Source organism: Enoplosus armatus, chromosome 12 (genome assembly GCF_043641665.1).
Source record: "Enoplosus armatus isolate fEnoArm2 chromosome 12, fEnoArm2.hap1, whole genome shotgun sequence".
NCBI lineage: Eukaryota > Metazoa > Chordata > Actinopteri > Centrarchiformes > Enoplosidae > Enoplosus > Enoplosus armatus.
This window is the reverse complement of record NC_092191.1, coordinates 11535196-11551829: the sequence shown is the minus strand read 5'-3', so window position 1 is coordinate 11551829 and position 16634 is coordinate 11535196. Positions and strand designations below refer to the sequence as shown.

The 16634-nt window shown below is 42.9% G+C and overlaps 1 protein-coding gene across 1 annotated transcript; it reads left to right on the top strand.

The window, feature by feature from the left end:
- Positions 1 to 2133: 2133 nt before the first annotated feature.
- On the top strand, positions 2134 to 15593 carry ogdhl (oxoglutarate dehydrogenase L). Its single transcript, XM_070916502.1, has 22 exons — positions 2134 to 2355; positions 2607 to 2777; positions 3578 to 3680; positions 5728 to 5843; positions 5944 to 6098; positions 6520 to 6666; positions 6770 to 6860; positions 6940 to 7119; positions 7245 to 7373; positions 7553 to 7732; positions 7831 to 7983; positions 8660 to 8762; positions 8876 to 9004; positions 9491 to 9641; positions 12514 to 12641; positions 12724 to 12902; positions 13022 to 13093; positions 13743 to 13868; positions 14767 to 14839; positions 14927 to 15090; positions 15202 to 15356; positions 15473 to 15593. The coding sequence occupies exons 1-22, from the start codon at positions 2134 to 2136 to the stop codon at positions 15591 to 15593; spliced, it is 3048 nt and encodes a 1015-aa protein (XP_070772603.1).
- The last annotated feature ends 1041 nt before the right edge of the window (positions 15594 to 16634 follow it).

Below are 16634 nucleotides of genomic sequence, written 5' to 3'. Positions count from 1 at the left end.
CGGCATTGACCAGATGAGCCGTGGACTCGTGTGCAAAGTCAATTTGGTTTGGCAGACCTAACTGTTGATGGCTGCTGTGAGCACGGGTCACCTGGACTTGAACTTTATTTAGGTTACTGATGTCTCCTGGATTCAGTCACAGGTTTATTTGGACACTGAGCATTGACTGAATGTGCCTGGCAAATCCTACAAATGATAAGTAGATGATAGAAATAGGAGGTTAGAGAATTGTCACTCGTTTAATTTCCCACTACACAAGAAATATATCAAACACTGAACATCTGGTCCACTTTTGTCCTGTCTAGTGATGTAATTATTCTAAACAGGATGTAATGCCTGTAGTGTTACCCAGCGGCACAGGTCTTTTCATCGATGAACACTATTAATGAAATGCCAGAAAGCAACTGGTCTTCACTCCATCTTTGTCAGGCGGCAAAGTCGCTACAACAAAATGGCATTTCAGTTCATAATTGCCTGACCCCACGTTCTCCAGGTCAGACTGAGAGCAGCAGCAAATACAAATGTAAATAATGAAAAAGGAGGAATGCTCACAGGGAGAACTGAGCATTATTGTGTGTTGTTTCAGAGTTAAAGCATAGTGAATATATTATGTGAAAACATTTGCTTTTATTGTTTGGTTGTATGCTGCGGAGACATAAGATATTTTGGTGTGCATACTGGTTTGTACACCAGTTTAAAAACCACATAAAGATGCTCTGATTGATGTGATGCTCTGATATTTAGACCTACACCCCTCTGTCTGGTAGATCCTCTTGCAACCAGTGCCCACTCCTTTTCCCCCTCTTCAGCAGTGCGTTTGTCATGATTGATAATGCTGCTCCTTCAACTATGAATGATGAAAATCTAGATGAGGAGGAGAGAGAGGCTGGGGAGGGGGAAGGAAAGAGGCTGGAGGGAGGGAGGGCCAATCATCTTATTGTTTAACCCACTCAAGGTAGAAGCCCATCAATCTGAAACCACTTACTCGAATGACTCATGTTCTGCCTTTATAAAAGTTTAATTGGCTTATATAATTAATACTGAGGTTAAAGACATACGTGTGATGTGACTTAGAGGACGAGAAATGACCTGTCTGGATGAGAAGCGTGTGCAGAGGTTCATAGATTTGCAGGATTAAAGTAAGTATTCTGACACAAAACACCACAAACACAATAATTACTAAAACCGTTTCCTAATCAAGTTTGATGACTGTTTCCCCCTCTCTGTCTCCCTGAGCTGGTGTGTTTGGCCGTTACTTAGGCACCGCCGTCACCTTTGGGTGCAGTAGGCTGCTCGCGCTGTGCAGAAAAAGCACCACCTGACACGCGGGGGGGGGGGGCGTGTCAAAACCGCGGCGTGCACTCGCATCTGTGTCACCTTCACTGATACCTGTCCTATTTACACCTTCTGCGATGACAATAGAGTCAAAGAGCGGTGCAGTCTAAGGTAAATGTACTTCCTAGAAATAAAGCATAGGCGACATTTTAAAGCAGCGTCCTAATTTCCAATGGCGGAGTCGAGGGGAGATTATGAGGATTTATGTTGACGTTGAGGGATTAGAGGTCCAGGGAAGGCGTAACAGACCCACAATGAAATAGGCGATGTTTTGACACTGATGTCGGCGCTGTAGCCTGACGGAGCCTGTAAAGCGTCCTGCACGAAAAGGTGAGGAAGCAGCCGGCAGAGAAGTTACTGCGGCAGCGGACCTTCATACTTGGGCTGTTCGCGGTTACGCGCTTTTTGCAGCTGCAGAGACTTTGCGCAGAAACACTCACAGGCCGTTACGTGGCCGTACTCCTGCAGCGATTTTACATTAAGTGCACGCTGCTTCGATCAGTGACAGTCCCATCAAAAATATCCGTTTGTAAAGTTGATTTCATCCAGAACCAGCCTGTGCGCAATTATAGACCCGTTAAGTCTACGTTAAGTGTGTAACCTGCAATCAGTTTGAGCAGCTGGAATATTTGATGAGTGACATTCAGAAAATCCTGGTTTGTAATCAAAATGCGACGTCTAACCCGGTCATGCACCCTTTTTTTGAATGTTAAAAAAATCGACATGTCTGCATTTGAGAGGCTAACTGTTCACTCCCTCTAACCCCCAACTTTGTCTTTCCCTTGGTCTCTGTCTAGCATGAGTCAGTTTCGGGCGTTAGCGGGTGTGCTGAGGGGCGGGTGTGTTGGGCGAAGTCAGTGGCTCCGAGGGTGTGGAGGGGGCCCGGCCAGGCGCTGGGTTGATCCCAGGAGAGGCTGCTCCTCCGGGACTGTGCCTGTGCTCTCAGCAGTGGCCAGTAGCTCCAGCTATGTGGAGGAGATGTACTTTGCCTGGCTGGAGGATCATAAAAACGTCCATGAGGTAACAGTTTGCAACATGATGTTCACACATAAGTGAATAACAGGGGGAAAAAATAATATTGAATATGTTTGTCCTGCATATGAATGGAATTTGCAGGGGGAACAATGTCCAGCACACCTGGAAACAGTTGGATTAGCAGCTAAACAATGATCTGCTGTTGCCAGTGTTGGTCTTGAAATACAGTTCAGCCAGAGGGCACTTCATAAATGACCTGCTTGCCTCTCCTGGATCCGTCTTTCTCTGTGTTCTAGTCCTGGGACGCATTCTTCCGTAACATCCAGGCCTCCAGTCCATCTGGCGAGGCGGACGAGAGACGCCCTTCCGCTCTGCTCCAGGGCCGAGTGCTGTCCCACTCAACAGACATGACACAGAAAGTGGTGGAGGACCACCTGGCTGTGCACACTCTCATTAGAGCCTACCAGGTACTGCACACTCATCGGGCCCAGCTGTGAGACACACATACACACATCAGCTATCAGCTCCTACGATGTGGATTTATGTTATTTACAAATTAAAAGATTGATCACATATCTCATGGGCATCTGTTTAAATCTTAATGCAGTGTCTGTGTACAGAATTAAGATGTCATCTACCTCGAGCAACCACCGGCTGACTGTTTGTATCTCCGACGTGTGTGAAAAATGCATCAAACAAAATCCACTCGACTTGCCAAAACAGATGAAACTGGCAATGAAAGCTGTTTATACTGTGTGTCCTTGTATTAAAAGGAATATACAATTTGTTTGTCACTGCACGAGGTTATGCAAATTGCAAGATTAACTCTAACCTACTTACCCCGGTTGCTTTTTGAAAATGGAAATATCAAAGAGACTACTTAAACAAAACAGGTGGTAACATTTCCCCTCGCCCTCAAATTAATTCGAGGAACTATCCGAGGGATTTATTAAATTCTGTCTTTTGGCAAAGGCGTCACTTTTATTCCCAGCTTGTTGCAGTCCTGGTGGGAATGGGAATGTGTGTGTGTGTGTGTGTGTGTGTGTGTGTACTTAGACATAAAAGCACTCCCATGGGGCTCTTTTCTCAGAGAGGTTGACCTACAACTGAGTGTTAGCTTATTCTCAAACTGTTCATACTCATGATGGCAGCCCCTTGCTGAATGTTATTTTCTCCAGGCTGTCACTTTCTCTTTTTTTTAACCTGATTCTCCTCATCTCCTCTTGTCTCCCTCCTCCTGCACGTCTCTGTCTGTCTCTCTGTGTAGATTCGTGGTCACCATGTTGCCCAGTTGGACCCTCTGGGAATCCTGGAGGCTGACCTGGACTCCTTCGTTCCCTCCGACTTGATCACCACCATCGATAAATTAGGTGAGCCTTACGACTCTTGTAATCATCCCAAGCTCATCACACATCGCAAAGACCTGCCAAAAATCTAAATTGTGAAAAGAGGAAGGTTTTTGTCTTGAGTCGATTGTCTTCATCGTTTTTCATTTACTGAGGTTGTTTCACAACCTTGGGCTCCATGAAACCCATGTAAAAGGAAGCTGTATGATTTCAAAAATACATGTCAAAATAAAATGTTTTCTCCAAATTATTCTTGAAACGCTGATATGGAGACACAAGCTTGTCATCTAAATGCAGGTCTACAGTAATTATACATTTTCTGGTGCAGACTTTGTACAGAAGAGGTATAGAACTCCTCACTAAAGGCATACGGAGTTAACCCACAGGCAGTGTATATGCTGATTAGATTCCTACTATAGAAGTCCTTCCTTCTAATTACCTCAGGATACTTGAAGTGCTTAAGGATTTCAGTCATAAACATATTATTCTCATTTGCGGTTTTACTTCAAAAGCTTCATTTGTATTTTTCCTGCACTTCATTTCAATAATATTTCTTCTTTATCCCTCTGAGGGTGTGTACAGTACATACATGTGCATCGATACACACATCATACACACAACTCTGGTCCAGGGTTGCATAACTCATCAGACCCAAGGGTGTAAGTGGTATTCCAGTATAAAAGGCCCCATCCCGTTCTCCGCCAATATAGGGGTTGGTCAGCCTAATGCTGTCATTAATCTCAGGCCTAGCTCTTGTCATTCTCCATTTCATTTAGTGGACAGAGGATCGGTGGGTGCGGGACGGCCACAGAAAGCGATCGAAGTCTACAGTAATAGCTAGTAAAGAGGGGAGAGAGAGAGAGAGAGAGTTTGATTCTGTTGGCTGCTGTTATCAGTGATCAGTGTGTGTCAGGACATAGTGTTGCATTATGTATTGTCACCAGGGCTATAGCTCTCTAATGAAAGCTAATGACGGCCTCCGTGGCCCCTTATTTGGTCAGCTGATAGCACAAGAGTCTATTCTTGGCCCCCTTTGTCTTTGCTGTGTTCCTAATATGATTTGCACCTGTCTCCTCTTATGTTGCCTGCGATCTTGAGCTTGACCAGCTCTCTCAGGTGGGCTTTGTCAGCACAGAAACGTGTGTAGGGCCGCAGATACTGATGCATCTTGTATCTCCACAGGTCCTGCCATTGTGCTGTCTACAAATGCATCCTGTATAATTGTTTTTATTTCATAACCAAGCTTTAGTTTTTACCATCCAAAACAAATTTACTTGGATCAAAATCAAAAAGCAGTGTTATGCAGCACTACTGTCCTATTCATTAGAAAACTAAAAAGTCCAACCCAAAAAGTGATTAGGGCACCCTTTCAGTGAAAATACAGTCTCAGGGCTGCAGGTAACAATTATTTTCATGATCAATTAATCAGTTTGTTATTATTCTTTCAGTCAATGCATTAATCTATAGTCTATTAGTCTATAAGATGTCAAGAAGTTGTGAAAAATGGCCCTCACAATTTCCCAGATCCCAAAGTGACGCCTTCAGATTGCTTGTTTTGCTCGACCAACATTTCAAAACCCAATTGTGTTCAATTTGCAATGGTGTGAAACAGATCCTCACCTTTTGAGAAGCGGGAACCAATGATTGTTTGGCAGTTCTGCTTGATAAACGACTTAAACCATTCTGCAATTGTCAAAATTGTTTGGTGAAATATTTTTGGTTTTTCATCTCGTTTTCTTATAAATTTCTGATCAAACATTTCAGTTCCCATAATAAAACATCCTTCACATGATATCAGAAGAAATAAACTTGCATTAATTGTGTAATGAATGTCATTATGCTGAAAAGGGTTTGTTTTTTGATTTGAATCCCTGGAGGCTAACAGCTTCCTTCCTCGACAGGGAGTTACTACACTGAAATGTGATCACAACTGATAAATAAATAAAAAATGACTTTAATTATAATTTCTGTCAAGACATGGAATATGTGTTCAGGGCCAATCAATAGATTATGTGGTAGGCGTGTTTCGAAAGTCTCATACAAGCCTGTGTTTCACATGGTGTTATCGTAGGTTTCTACGGTCTTGATGAGTCTGACTTGGATCGGAGCTTTCAGCTGCCCCCCACCACCTTCATCGGAGGAGACAACACCACTCTTCCTCTTAAAGAAATCATACGCAGACTAGAGGTATTTTGTCTGTGTGTTTGTGTCCATGCATGTGTCTAATAACGGGGGAAAGCCATAACACTGTGCCATGCTGTTTGTTTTTTTATCTCTTCTTTTTCAGACATCCTACTGTGGTCACATAGGGGTCGAGTTTATGTTCATTAACAATGTGGACCAGTGTCAGTGGATTCGTCAGAAATTTGAGACTCCGGGGATCATGCAGTTCACTAACGCTGAGAAGAGAACTTTGCTAGCACGCCTGATCAGATCCACACGGTCAGCAGTGAATAAACTTCTACTGACTTACACTTGTGATGACAGCACTATACCTCACTTTTAGTTATAGCTCACGTCAGAGACTTGCATTAACATAAACAAAACTCTTGTACACGCATATATTTGGAAAGATAAACACCCCATTCTTCATGTGAGCTCATTTTCGTCTTTGATAAATGATCTCAGAAGTCACTGGAGGTTCCTGGAAGTGATCTATTCTTGCTTGTTCTGTGCCGTTGCAGTGTTATCATTCCTATTAACACACACGCTTTGGTGCTGAAAAACATTTGCTATATGCTGCAAGTTCTCTAAACCATCGTAGTGTTGTTGCAAAAACAAAATTCTATAATGAAGCATTAGTTGTCATCATTATCAGTCAGTAGCATCCAGGAACCCCACATCTGATCCGTTTCATGTCTAGGTTTGAGGACTTCCTGGCCAGAAAGTGGTCATCAGAGAAACGTTTTGGTCTGGAGGGCTGTGAAGTGCTCATCCCTGCTCTCAAAACCATCATTGACAAGTCGAGCGCTGCAGGCATCGACAGTGTGATCATGGGGATGCCTCATCGGTACTGTGTATTCCACATTTTCTCACCTCTCACTTCAATCTATGCATGCAGCTAATTAGTGTCGTTGCATATTTGATGTAGACTTTGTAAACTCTACTTCCAGGGGTCGACTGAATGTCTTGGCCAATGTGATCCGCAAGGAGCTGGATCAGATCTTCTGTCAGTTCGACCCCAAGTTAGAGGCTACAGATGAGGTGAGGGCACTGCTGATGCATGAAACCATTCTGGAGGTACAACCGATGCTTTATTTCATAACCTTTTCTACACCTGTAGGGGTCGGGTGATGTCAAATACCACCTTGGGATGTACCACGAGAGGATCAACCGTGAGACGGACAAGAACATCACGCTGTCACTCATGGCAAACCCCTCCCACCTGGAGGCAGTGGACCCAGTGGTTCAGGGAAAGACCAAAGCTGAGCAGTTCTACAGAGGAGACACTCAGGGAAAGAAGGTAACGGTTATTGTACCTGGCACATGGGGGCTTATTTTGTGTTTGGTGTTGTAACTGTAGATTTGCGTAAGAGATGCACAGATGTGTCACTCTGTCCTGTTGTGTCTATAATGTGATTTTTCCAGGTGATGTCCATCTTGATGCATGGGGACGCTGCTTTTGCTGGACAAGGAGTTGTGTATGAGACTTTCCACCTAAGTGAGCTCCCCTCCTACACCACACATGGGACAATCCATGTGGTGGTCAACAACCAGGTATTGGAGAGTTCTGTGTTTATGTAACATGTGACCTGACTACTACTGAACTAACAAATGAGCGGCTATACTTTTTTTTACACATGAAGATATTTTCTGATGTTATTCATAAAAGTAGATCACATTTTGTTGTACTGGACATCATTCCCATCATTTTGTATGTGATTGTTGCCTCTCAGATTGGCTTCACTACAGACCCTCGAGTGGCCCGCTCGTCCCCCTACCCCACCGATGTGGCTCGGGTTGTCAATGCACCCATCTTCCATGTGAATGCCGATGACCCAGAGGCTGTCATGTACGTGTGCCGGGTGGCTGCAGAATGGAGGAGCACCTTCAACAAGGATGTCGTCATTGACCTGGTTAGTCACAGCCAAGTCTTAATGGATTGACAGGAAACACACATATAAGTACACACTTAGATTTGGCTTCTGTTTTTGAGGTGTGTGTGTATTTACAGGTTTCTTACAGGCGGTTTGGCCACAATGAGATGGATGAGCCCATGTTCACCCAGCCGCTGATGTACAAACAGATCCGTCGGCAGGAGCATGTGCTGAAAAAGTACTCTGACAAGCTCATTGCTGAGGGAGTGGTGACGCTGCAGGAATTTGAGGTTTGTGATCTAATGCTGTTTGCTCTTGTTAAATATACTGTATATTGGTGGCTGCTACTGTATGCTGTTTTATTTGGTATCACCATCCGCTGGACTATGTGCATTAAATCACGCTTAGATATTACCCTAGCCTTCGAGTGGATACGTTGCGCCAGCACTGCTGTATTTGAGTTTCAATTTACTGCCTCAATTCAATCACCTAGCCTCACAATCTCTCACATAGAGTATATATTGCTCAATGAAGTTGAAGTATATCTCAGATTCTGCCACCATTCAATGGAATTGCTCAGGTTCTTCATCCAAAACAGAAACTTTGATTGTAACATCCATTCTGATTGTTTTTTTTATACCACATGTCAGAGAAATACTGCAGCGCCGCTCTGGTGTGCTAGGTCCTGGCTTTTGATGGACATTGTTTTCTGTTGTGTGGCCAGCTATTTGGACTCTTGAAAAAGCCCCATTACTAATAAAGCAAGGCAGAACCATTACTGCTGGTGGAGACCTTTTTACTCCCCTTATATCTTTTGCTCTCTCTCGCTCTCTGTCTCTCTGTCTCAGCAACACACAGTTTCAGTTAGTCACCTGTTGCCCTTTAATTGAAGTAAACGAGCTTTGCATCATTTAATATGTGGCATTTTTCATTGTCCCTATCTCACGTGACCAAATGTGGTTGCAGGAAGAAGTTGCCAAATATGACAAGATATGTGAGGAAGCATACACCAGCTCCAAGGATGAAAAGATTTTACAAATTCGACACTGGCTTGACTCCCCGTGGCCAGGTAAATTATCCCTTTGTAATCCAGTAATTCAAGTGAATTTTTTTCTTTTGATTGGCTGCTTTTTCTGTGAATACTTTCTGTTCCTGCTGGAGTGAAGTTGTTTCTCTCCATAGATTTCTTCACAGCAGAGGGAGAGCCCAAGAGCATGAGCTGTGTCCCCACAGGACTGGATGAGGAGGTTCTGCAGCACATTGGCCAGATGGCCAGCTCAGTGCCTCTGGAAGATTTTAAGGTCCACCCTGGTGAGTTTAGTTGCTTTGTGCTAGAGCAGAGAGCCAGGCTAACAGTCAGGCTAACAGTCATGGTAATGCTGATGTTAGCTGCTAGAAATCTACACAATGACAGAAGAGCACACATTACTGCAGAACAATACGAGATACATGCCACTCAATGGTATGATAAAGATCCATAAAACACATAAACCTCAATGCCACAATTACTTATTTTTTGTCTACAGGGATGATATAAGTCAATTAAAGCAGTTCACCTGTACACAGTCCTTTCCAAACAGCAGCTGCACAGCTGATTTGGCTCATGCTATAGCACTTAAGACTGCCACAAGGGTTTTTAATGTTATTTATAATACAGTATGTCAGTCCATTGCGTTTTACACTCCTTCCCCAGTGCTCTCCAAAGATATCACTTGGTTTCATTTTTGTTCCTGTGTGTGTGTGTGTGTGTGTGTGTGTGTGTGTGTGTGTGTGTGTGTGTGTGTGTGTGTTCTCCAGGTGTGTCTCGTATCCTGCGTGGTCGAGCTGACCTGGTGAAGAATCGGCAGATGGACTGGGCTCTGGGAGAGTACATGGCCTTTGGTTCCCTTCTCAAAGATGGCATCCATGTGCGACTCAGCGGGCAGGATGTAGAGCGGGGCACCTTTAGGTGAGTCCATGTCAACACAACTGAACACAAACTAGTTGCCTCTACAAAGATCTTATAAGTATAGGAATCTTTTTTTTTTAAACCTTTATTCCTTCTTGTATTAATGTTCTCACACTAGACTAGGAGGAGCTCTCAAAGTCTTCTACTGTTGATCAGTGTGCAACTCTGGGGTGCTGAAGGATCCTCAAGCGAAGTTACTGAATAATGAGTGTGTTAAGGATCATAATCAGTCAGAGTCACAGTCTCTTCACTCACTTAATAGGTTTTTTTCAGTCACAAATTAGCTTTATATTTCCTTATGTAGGGCTGGGAGCTAATTAGGTAGAATTGCTAATCAACGTTTGCTACATCATATTGAGAATGTTGATATGTATTAAGAGTTTTTTCTCATGTAATGTACAACACTGGAGCACAGTTCATGTTTTTCATACATTTGATATACAGTATGTCAATACTGGAAAATATCGTTAATACTGTGATAATGATTTCAACTATGTCACCCAGCCTTACAATGACTCAGCCTGCCCGTCAGAGATAAAGGGTAAGGAACAGTCACCTAAAGATAGTCAATTAAGTAATTTGGGAGGGGGTGGAGAGGGTGGCACAGGGAGTCTGACAGGCAGAAGACGTCAGCACAGTCTCCTGGGAACCCTGAAGCCCACATGGTGTTGTCATGGTATGGAGGGAACGAGTGACACATGAACAAAACCAGCTCCCCCTTTCACTGCGCCTGTCTCGTCTGTCCCCGATCATTTCTCCACCAGCCCATCTTCACTGACACCAACCCCCACCGGCCGCCACCCCCCCCCCAGCTCGCAGCGACATACATCACACTAACTAACCAGAGGATACTGGGCTTTTTCTTTTGCCTCGCATTTACCACTGACATCTACTTCTCCCCGTACGCTGTCCCCTTCAGCAGGGTAATTTGCCTGCCTGGAACAAAATGGCAGCAGTCAAACACTACACCCACCCTTCATCTCCCTATCACCTGTTGTTTATTTAAATCCTCTTCTGTGTCAGTTTAGAGTCCACAAGCTTTCTTTCTCATCGTACCTCAGCTATACTTTACCCCTTTTACCACCACCCCTTATTGCTTTTTTCCTCCTCCCACCTACACCTTGTTTTCATCCCCCACCACTCTGCTTCCCTTCATAGTTCTTAGGAGCTGAGCATATTGGCATGTTACAGTTGAGTGAGCCTCCTTGCGTTTCTGTGATGTACGTAACAGCACGGACTAATGGATTCAGTCGTTGTGTTTGGGTGGGTTGCATAGGCTGCTCTGCGCACCCCTTTCCCTGACTAATGGGGCCCCCAGGCAGAGGAAGTGTGTGTGTGTGTGTGTGTGTGTGTGTGTGTGTGTGTGTGTGTGTGTGTGTGTGTGTGTGTGTGTGTGTGTGTGAAAGAAAGAAAGAAAGAAAGAAAGAAAGAAAGAAAGAAAGAAAGAAAGAAAGAAAGAGGTGGGCACACAGTTCATGAGGCAATCCCAGAGAAAGACCTCATTCTTGTGAGGTTTTTGGGTCCTCTTTGGATTATGTGCGAGTGGGTTGAGAAAACCAAACATGAAATTGTGTGTGTCAATTAATGCTGGATGCTCTCGATTTTGTTCTTTCATCTTTGAAGAAATAGTGTATATCTGGCAAATGTGGAACAAGGATCAAACAAAACAATTATGCAGTACATTATATGCCCTCATTAGGCCATACTTACGGATGATATTATTCAAAGGACTCAAATCATGATCATCTAGTCTTCTAGGAGTTAATATATCACATTCAAGATAATAATCAATACATTTTGATTATTTCCTGGACTTCTTCCGCCTGACCATTACATAACCTCTGTGTGTGTCTGCTTCTATGTGTGTGTAGATGTCATTAAAGTGATGTTAAAGGGGTTTAAGTGATTGTGTGATCGTGGTGGTTTTGAAGGCTGATTCCTAGACTGGGAGCGAGCGGACTGGCAGGGCTTGTTAACGCTTGGCTCTTTGCTCCCATCAACTCTTGTTGGGCCTCATACTGACTGAAGATGAGGAGAGAGGAGGATACTCTGCATGAAGTGCCTTTGTGGGCCAGAGCATGGGCTTGTGTGTGTGTGTGTGTGTGTTTGTGTGTGTGTGTGTTTACCCTGCATCTACTGGGTTAAGAACCTTATAAAGAAATATTATATAAATACCACACTTTGTTTTTGTCCTCTAAATACTAGTGGTAAAATGATTAGGCTTTAAATTAGTAATAAATAATGGATTCATTATTTAAATAATTCATCAAGCAAAAATTACAAACATTAACTGGTTCCAACTTCTCAAATGTAGCACTTTACCGGTTTTCTCTGTTTTCCATTGTTGTACAGTGAAATTTTTATAGACTAAACAATAATCAATAGTTTAATCAGTAATGAAAATAATCACAAGTTGCTGCCCTGCTGAAAACCTTTATGTATACAACATGTGTCACAGCCAGTTAAATTGGTTTGTGTGGTTGTTTTTATTTATATCCCACTTCATCCATTAATTTCAGCTAAATGTGACACATATGCTCTCTTAGTAACAGATGATGTCATTACATTGATTTATTTTCACAAATGGATGACTTGGCACAACAGTGATGTTTTTTAGCATGGCTGCAGGGATGAATCCCAATGACTTTGGTGTTAATGTTAGCATGCTAACACGTTAAACTAAGATGGTGAACATGTTAAACATTATAACAACTAAACATTGGCATGTTAGCATTTTCATCGTGAGCATTTTGGCATGCTAACTTTAGCATTTAGCTCAAAGCACCGCTGTAGCGCCTGTAGCATGGCTGTAGTCTTGTTTCTGTATGCCAGTTTCAGTCCTCTCTGTGTCTGCCCCTCTTATGTTTTGCAGTCACCGTCATCATGTACTGCACGATCAAGAGGTGGACAAACGTATATGTGTTCCCATGAACCACCTGTGGGACAACCAGGCTCCTTACACTGTCTGCAACAGCTCCTTATCAGAGTATGGAGTGCTAGGTAAGACTGAAGGATCTCTGGCCACACAGCTTACCAAAGTTAGTTATTTTGTAGCTCTGTGTAACGATGACTGTGACTGCAGGTTTTGAGCTTGGCTTTGCCATGGCCAGTCCGAATGCTCTGATCCTCTGGGAGGCCCAGTTTGGAGACTTTCACAACACAGCCCAGTGCATCATTGACCAGTTCATCAGCCCTGGCCAGGCCAAGTGGGTCCGCAACAATGGTATTGTTCTACTGCTGCCACATGGGATGGAGGGAATGGTGAGAAATGATAATAAACCAGGCTATACTGCTTTAGAAAATGGAATAAGTATGTTATGTCCTTGAATTTGGATATTTTTGAAATGTATGTGTTAGTGGGACTCCTCTTCTGTCCTCAGGGCCCAGAACATTCTTCAGCTCGACCTGAACGCTTCCTGCAAATGAGCAAAGATGATCCCGATCACTTCCCTGTATGTTCACATATGTACAATTTACATTATGCCTCAAATGGTTACCCATTTTACCCAATGATATATGTCAAAGAATCTCTAAGGCTCCACACAGTGTGCAGCAGTTAACATCCAAGAGCTTCCTGTTTTATCGGCTATGCTGATGGCATGACCACTTAAGTGATTGCTTAAGTGATGATTGCCAATTTCTCTTGAGCTGAAAAGTCTCTTCATTATGGCCTCCAAAGTGTTGGTATTCAGCAGTAACTCAGGTCCCAGGGGTGAGCGGGTACGAGGGTAACGTCCAAGGAGGGAACCACAGCGGGCTGTATCAGCAGAAGCTTACCAGATTCATCTTCAAATGGGATATTGATCAAACTATTAGTGGGAGCATAGTAAAGGATTAACATTCACTGTCCTGTGTGTGTGTGTGTGTGTGTGTGTGTGTGTGTGTGTGTGTGTGTGTGTGTGTGTGTGTGTGTGTGTGTGTGTGTGTGTGTGTGTGTGTGTGTGTGTGAGAGAGAGAGAGAGAGCACTGATGCAATTATGAGAAAAAAAACATTGCTGCAACCAACACTATAACTCTGTAATTTTGTCTACATAAAGTTTAATTTCTGTTTTCAGAGTCAATAATCTTTATAATTCCTTTGTACATTTTTTTTTTATGAAGGAGTTCAGTGGAGATTTTGAAGTCCAGCAGCTGTACGACTGTAACTGGATTGTGGTCAACTGCTCCACGCCTGCTAACTACTGTCATGTGATCACACGGCAGATTCTGCTGCCATTCAGAAAACCGGTAGAGTGTAACATCGTCTTCACTATACGTTAGCTGGCCTCCAGTTTGTGCATGTAATGATTGATTTTACATTTGAAATTGTGCGTAGATTGCATTGACGTCACACGTACAAGCCACTGCTTTACTCAAAGATAAGTCTGAGGCATACTATTACAAGTTTTTTGACAACACTTACTGATGTTCGGGAGACATTTCCAGAGTCTTAACACTCCTGCTGACATTACAAATGTTTTGTTTGCCTTGTTGTTATCTTTGAGGAAAACAGCGGGTCATATCTGTTATTTGAATGACATCAAAGTCTCACTTAAACAAAACATGACATGCACAAACTCGGGTTGTGTCTTAATATTTGTTAATTTCTTCATCATGACAGACCCTAACTCATTTACAGTGCAAATATGATTCTGTATGTTCCTAATTAGTACATTGAACCCCTAAAGTAGAACTAGTTTGTGTATAAAGTTTTGGTGTGTGAAGTATTTCTCCTTTCTTTTTGTATATGCACAGCTCTTTTTTCAGTCTCTCACAGCCACAGTGAATGTCTTAACTGATCCCCTGTCGCACATAAATGCGATGCTTCGTGGAGCATGAGAAAATTACTTCCTGAGCAAATTAGCGAGGGGGCCAATAGGGGATACTATTGTTTGTTTTTTATGAAAAACTCTGAAATTCTGGACTTGGTCGGCTAAGCACAAAGGGTTTTATTTATTTGATTGTTAAAGAAATGTTTTGTTTTCCCAATGCTGTGTTGTTGTCTGCTATATGGTGGCAACAAATTAGCGTGAAAAGAGATAAAAACTTTTATCTCTGGAGTTTTTTCAAAATGCATAGTGAAGATACGGATGATGGGATCAATCTGTTGTTTGTCACTGACAGAAACTTTTTTTTCTCCCCACAGCTGATCATTTTCACTCCAAAGTCTCTGCTGAGGCACCCGGATGCTAGGTCCAGTTTTGATGACCTCGCCAAAGGTGGAGTTTTACTTTATGTCTAAAATGCAACTTGGCATAAGTGTTGGTGTACGTTAATAGGTAACGTATCTTATTCAATGTCTGCAGGCACTAAATTCAAGAGATTGATTCCAGATGAGAGCCCTGCAAGTCAAAACCCAGCCCAAGTGAAGAGGGTGATCTTCTGCACTGGCAAAGTCTACTATGAACTGGTTAAAGGGAGGAAACAACAAAACTTGGAGAGAGACATCGCCATCATCAGACTTGAACAGGTGTTTAATCCCTGTCCGCTGTCTGAGCATGTCATGCACTGTGGTTTTAGAAATGAGAGTGGTGCCTTTTTGTCGCTGCTTCTTCCACTTATACTTCGGCTTCCCCCTCAGATCTCTCCATTCCCGTTTGACCTGGTCAGAGCGGAGGCAGAGAAGTACGCCAACGCTGAGCTGGTCTGGTGTCAGGAGGAGCACAAGAACATGGGCTACTATGATTACGTCCGGCCACGTTTCCTCACAGTGGTGGCCAACAAGAAACCCATTTGGTAAGTTGTCACCTGATATGTACATGAAAGGGGTAAACTGGAACAATCCCTTTAGAGAATCAGGGGAAGGATTTGAACTCCTGTCACTGGTGACAAACCTTCAGTGTCTCTTTCAGGTATGTGGGACGGGACCCTGCAGCTGCTCCTGCGACAGGGAACAAGTCCACCCACCTCAATGAGCTGAAGAGGTTCATGGACACAGCTTTCAACCTGAGCGCCTTCCAGGGGCTGGACTAATTGAGAACTGGAACAAGAATCAGGCAGGAGGTGCAGTTTCATCTCCAATCACCGTAGTCTTTTTATTAAGTCTTCATGTGGCACATTTTAAACCTCTTTGTGACAATCTGGTGCGTAGCCTAGTGTTTTTAGTAAACATAATTTCAACCTCTGATAATCTTATGTGAAAGATGAGTATGCAACGCTAACTGACTTATGCCTGGATCAGACTTTTATGTCTTTTGTGATGGATACTATGTCAGATTAAGTGATCATTGTTCTGCCGAGACTTGGAGACGTGTCTTGCAGTCTAGCTGGCAGTCTTTCTCAATCTGCAATAACTGATTCATGTGAGAAGCATCATGAAGCACAACTTGGCGAGAGAAGGCAGGGCCTCCCGAATGTCCTAAATGAGGAATCACTTGTTTTTCACTGTGGCACATTACATGGAAAGTAACGACAAATATCAGGTGAAATCAAGTAATTTTATTGATATAGCCCCAAATCTCCATTTATCCTTTGAACCTCAATTAGGATCAGGAACATTATGTAGTCTGACTAATCTGCACTTTATTACATCAACAATACTCAGCACAGGGCCTTTATGAGGGCCTTTTTACGGAATAAGTGCAGTGTGCACCTCAAAGTCTAGATGTTCAGCCTCTAAATGGTGCTACAGCTCCAACACCTTTATTTCAAAATAAAAGAAAATATTATACAAACATTAAATATAATCACTCAGTTACAGAATTGTCACCTAGTTGAGTGGTGAAGTAGCAATAGTACACTCTTTGTACCCTTAATAACATTCATACACCAAAATTTAGATTTGTGACAATCACTGTTTAGTAGCTTTAGTACTGTATATACCTCTATTGCTGCCGTTCTGAATACTAGTATATATTAGTAGTATTGTATTTGTATTGAATTTTGTAGATTTATAGATGAATAGCAGAAGCTGTGAGACGCACACAAAACACCAACTGGTGTACTTAAACAATGAATCCCAGGTAAGAAGACTGTTTTGAAATGTAACACATCAGTAGGTTTAGTGCCTGTATT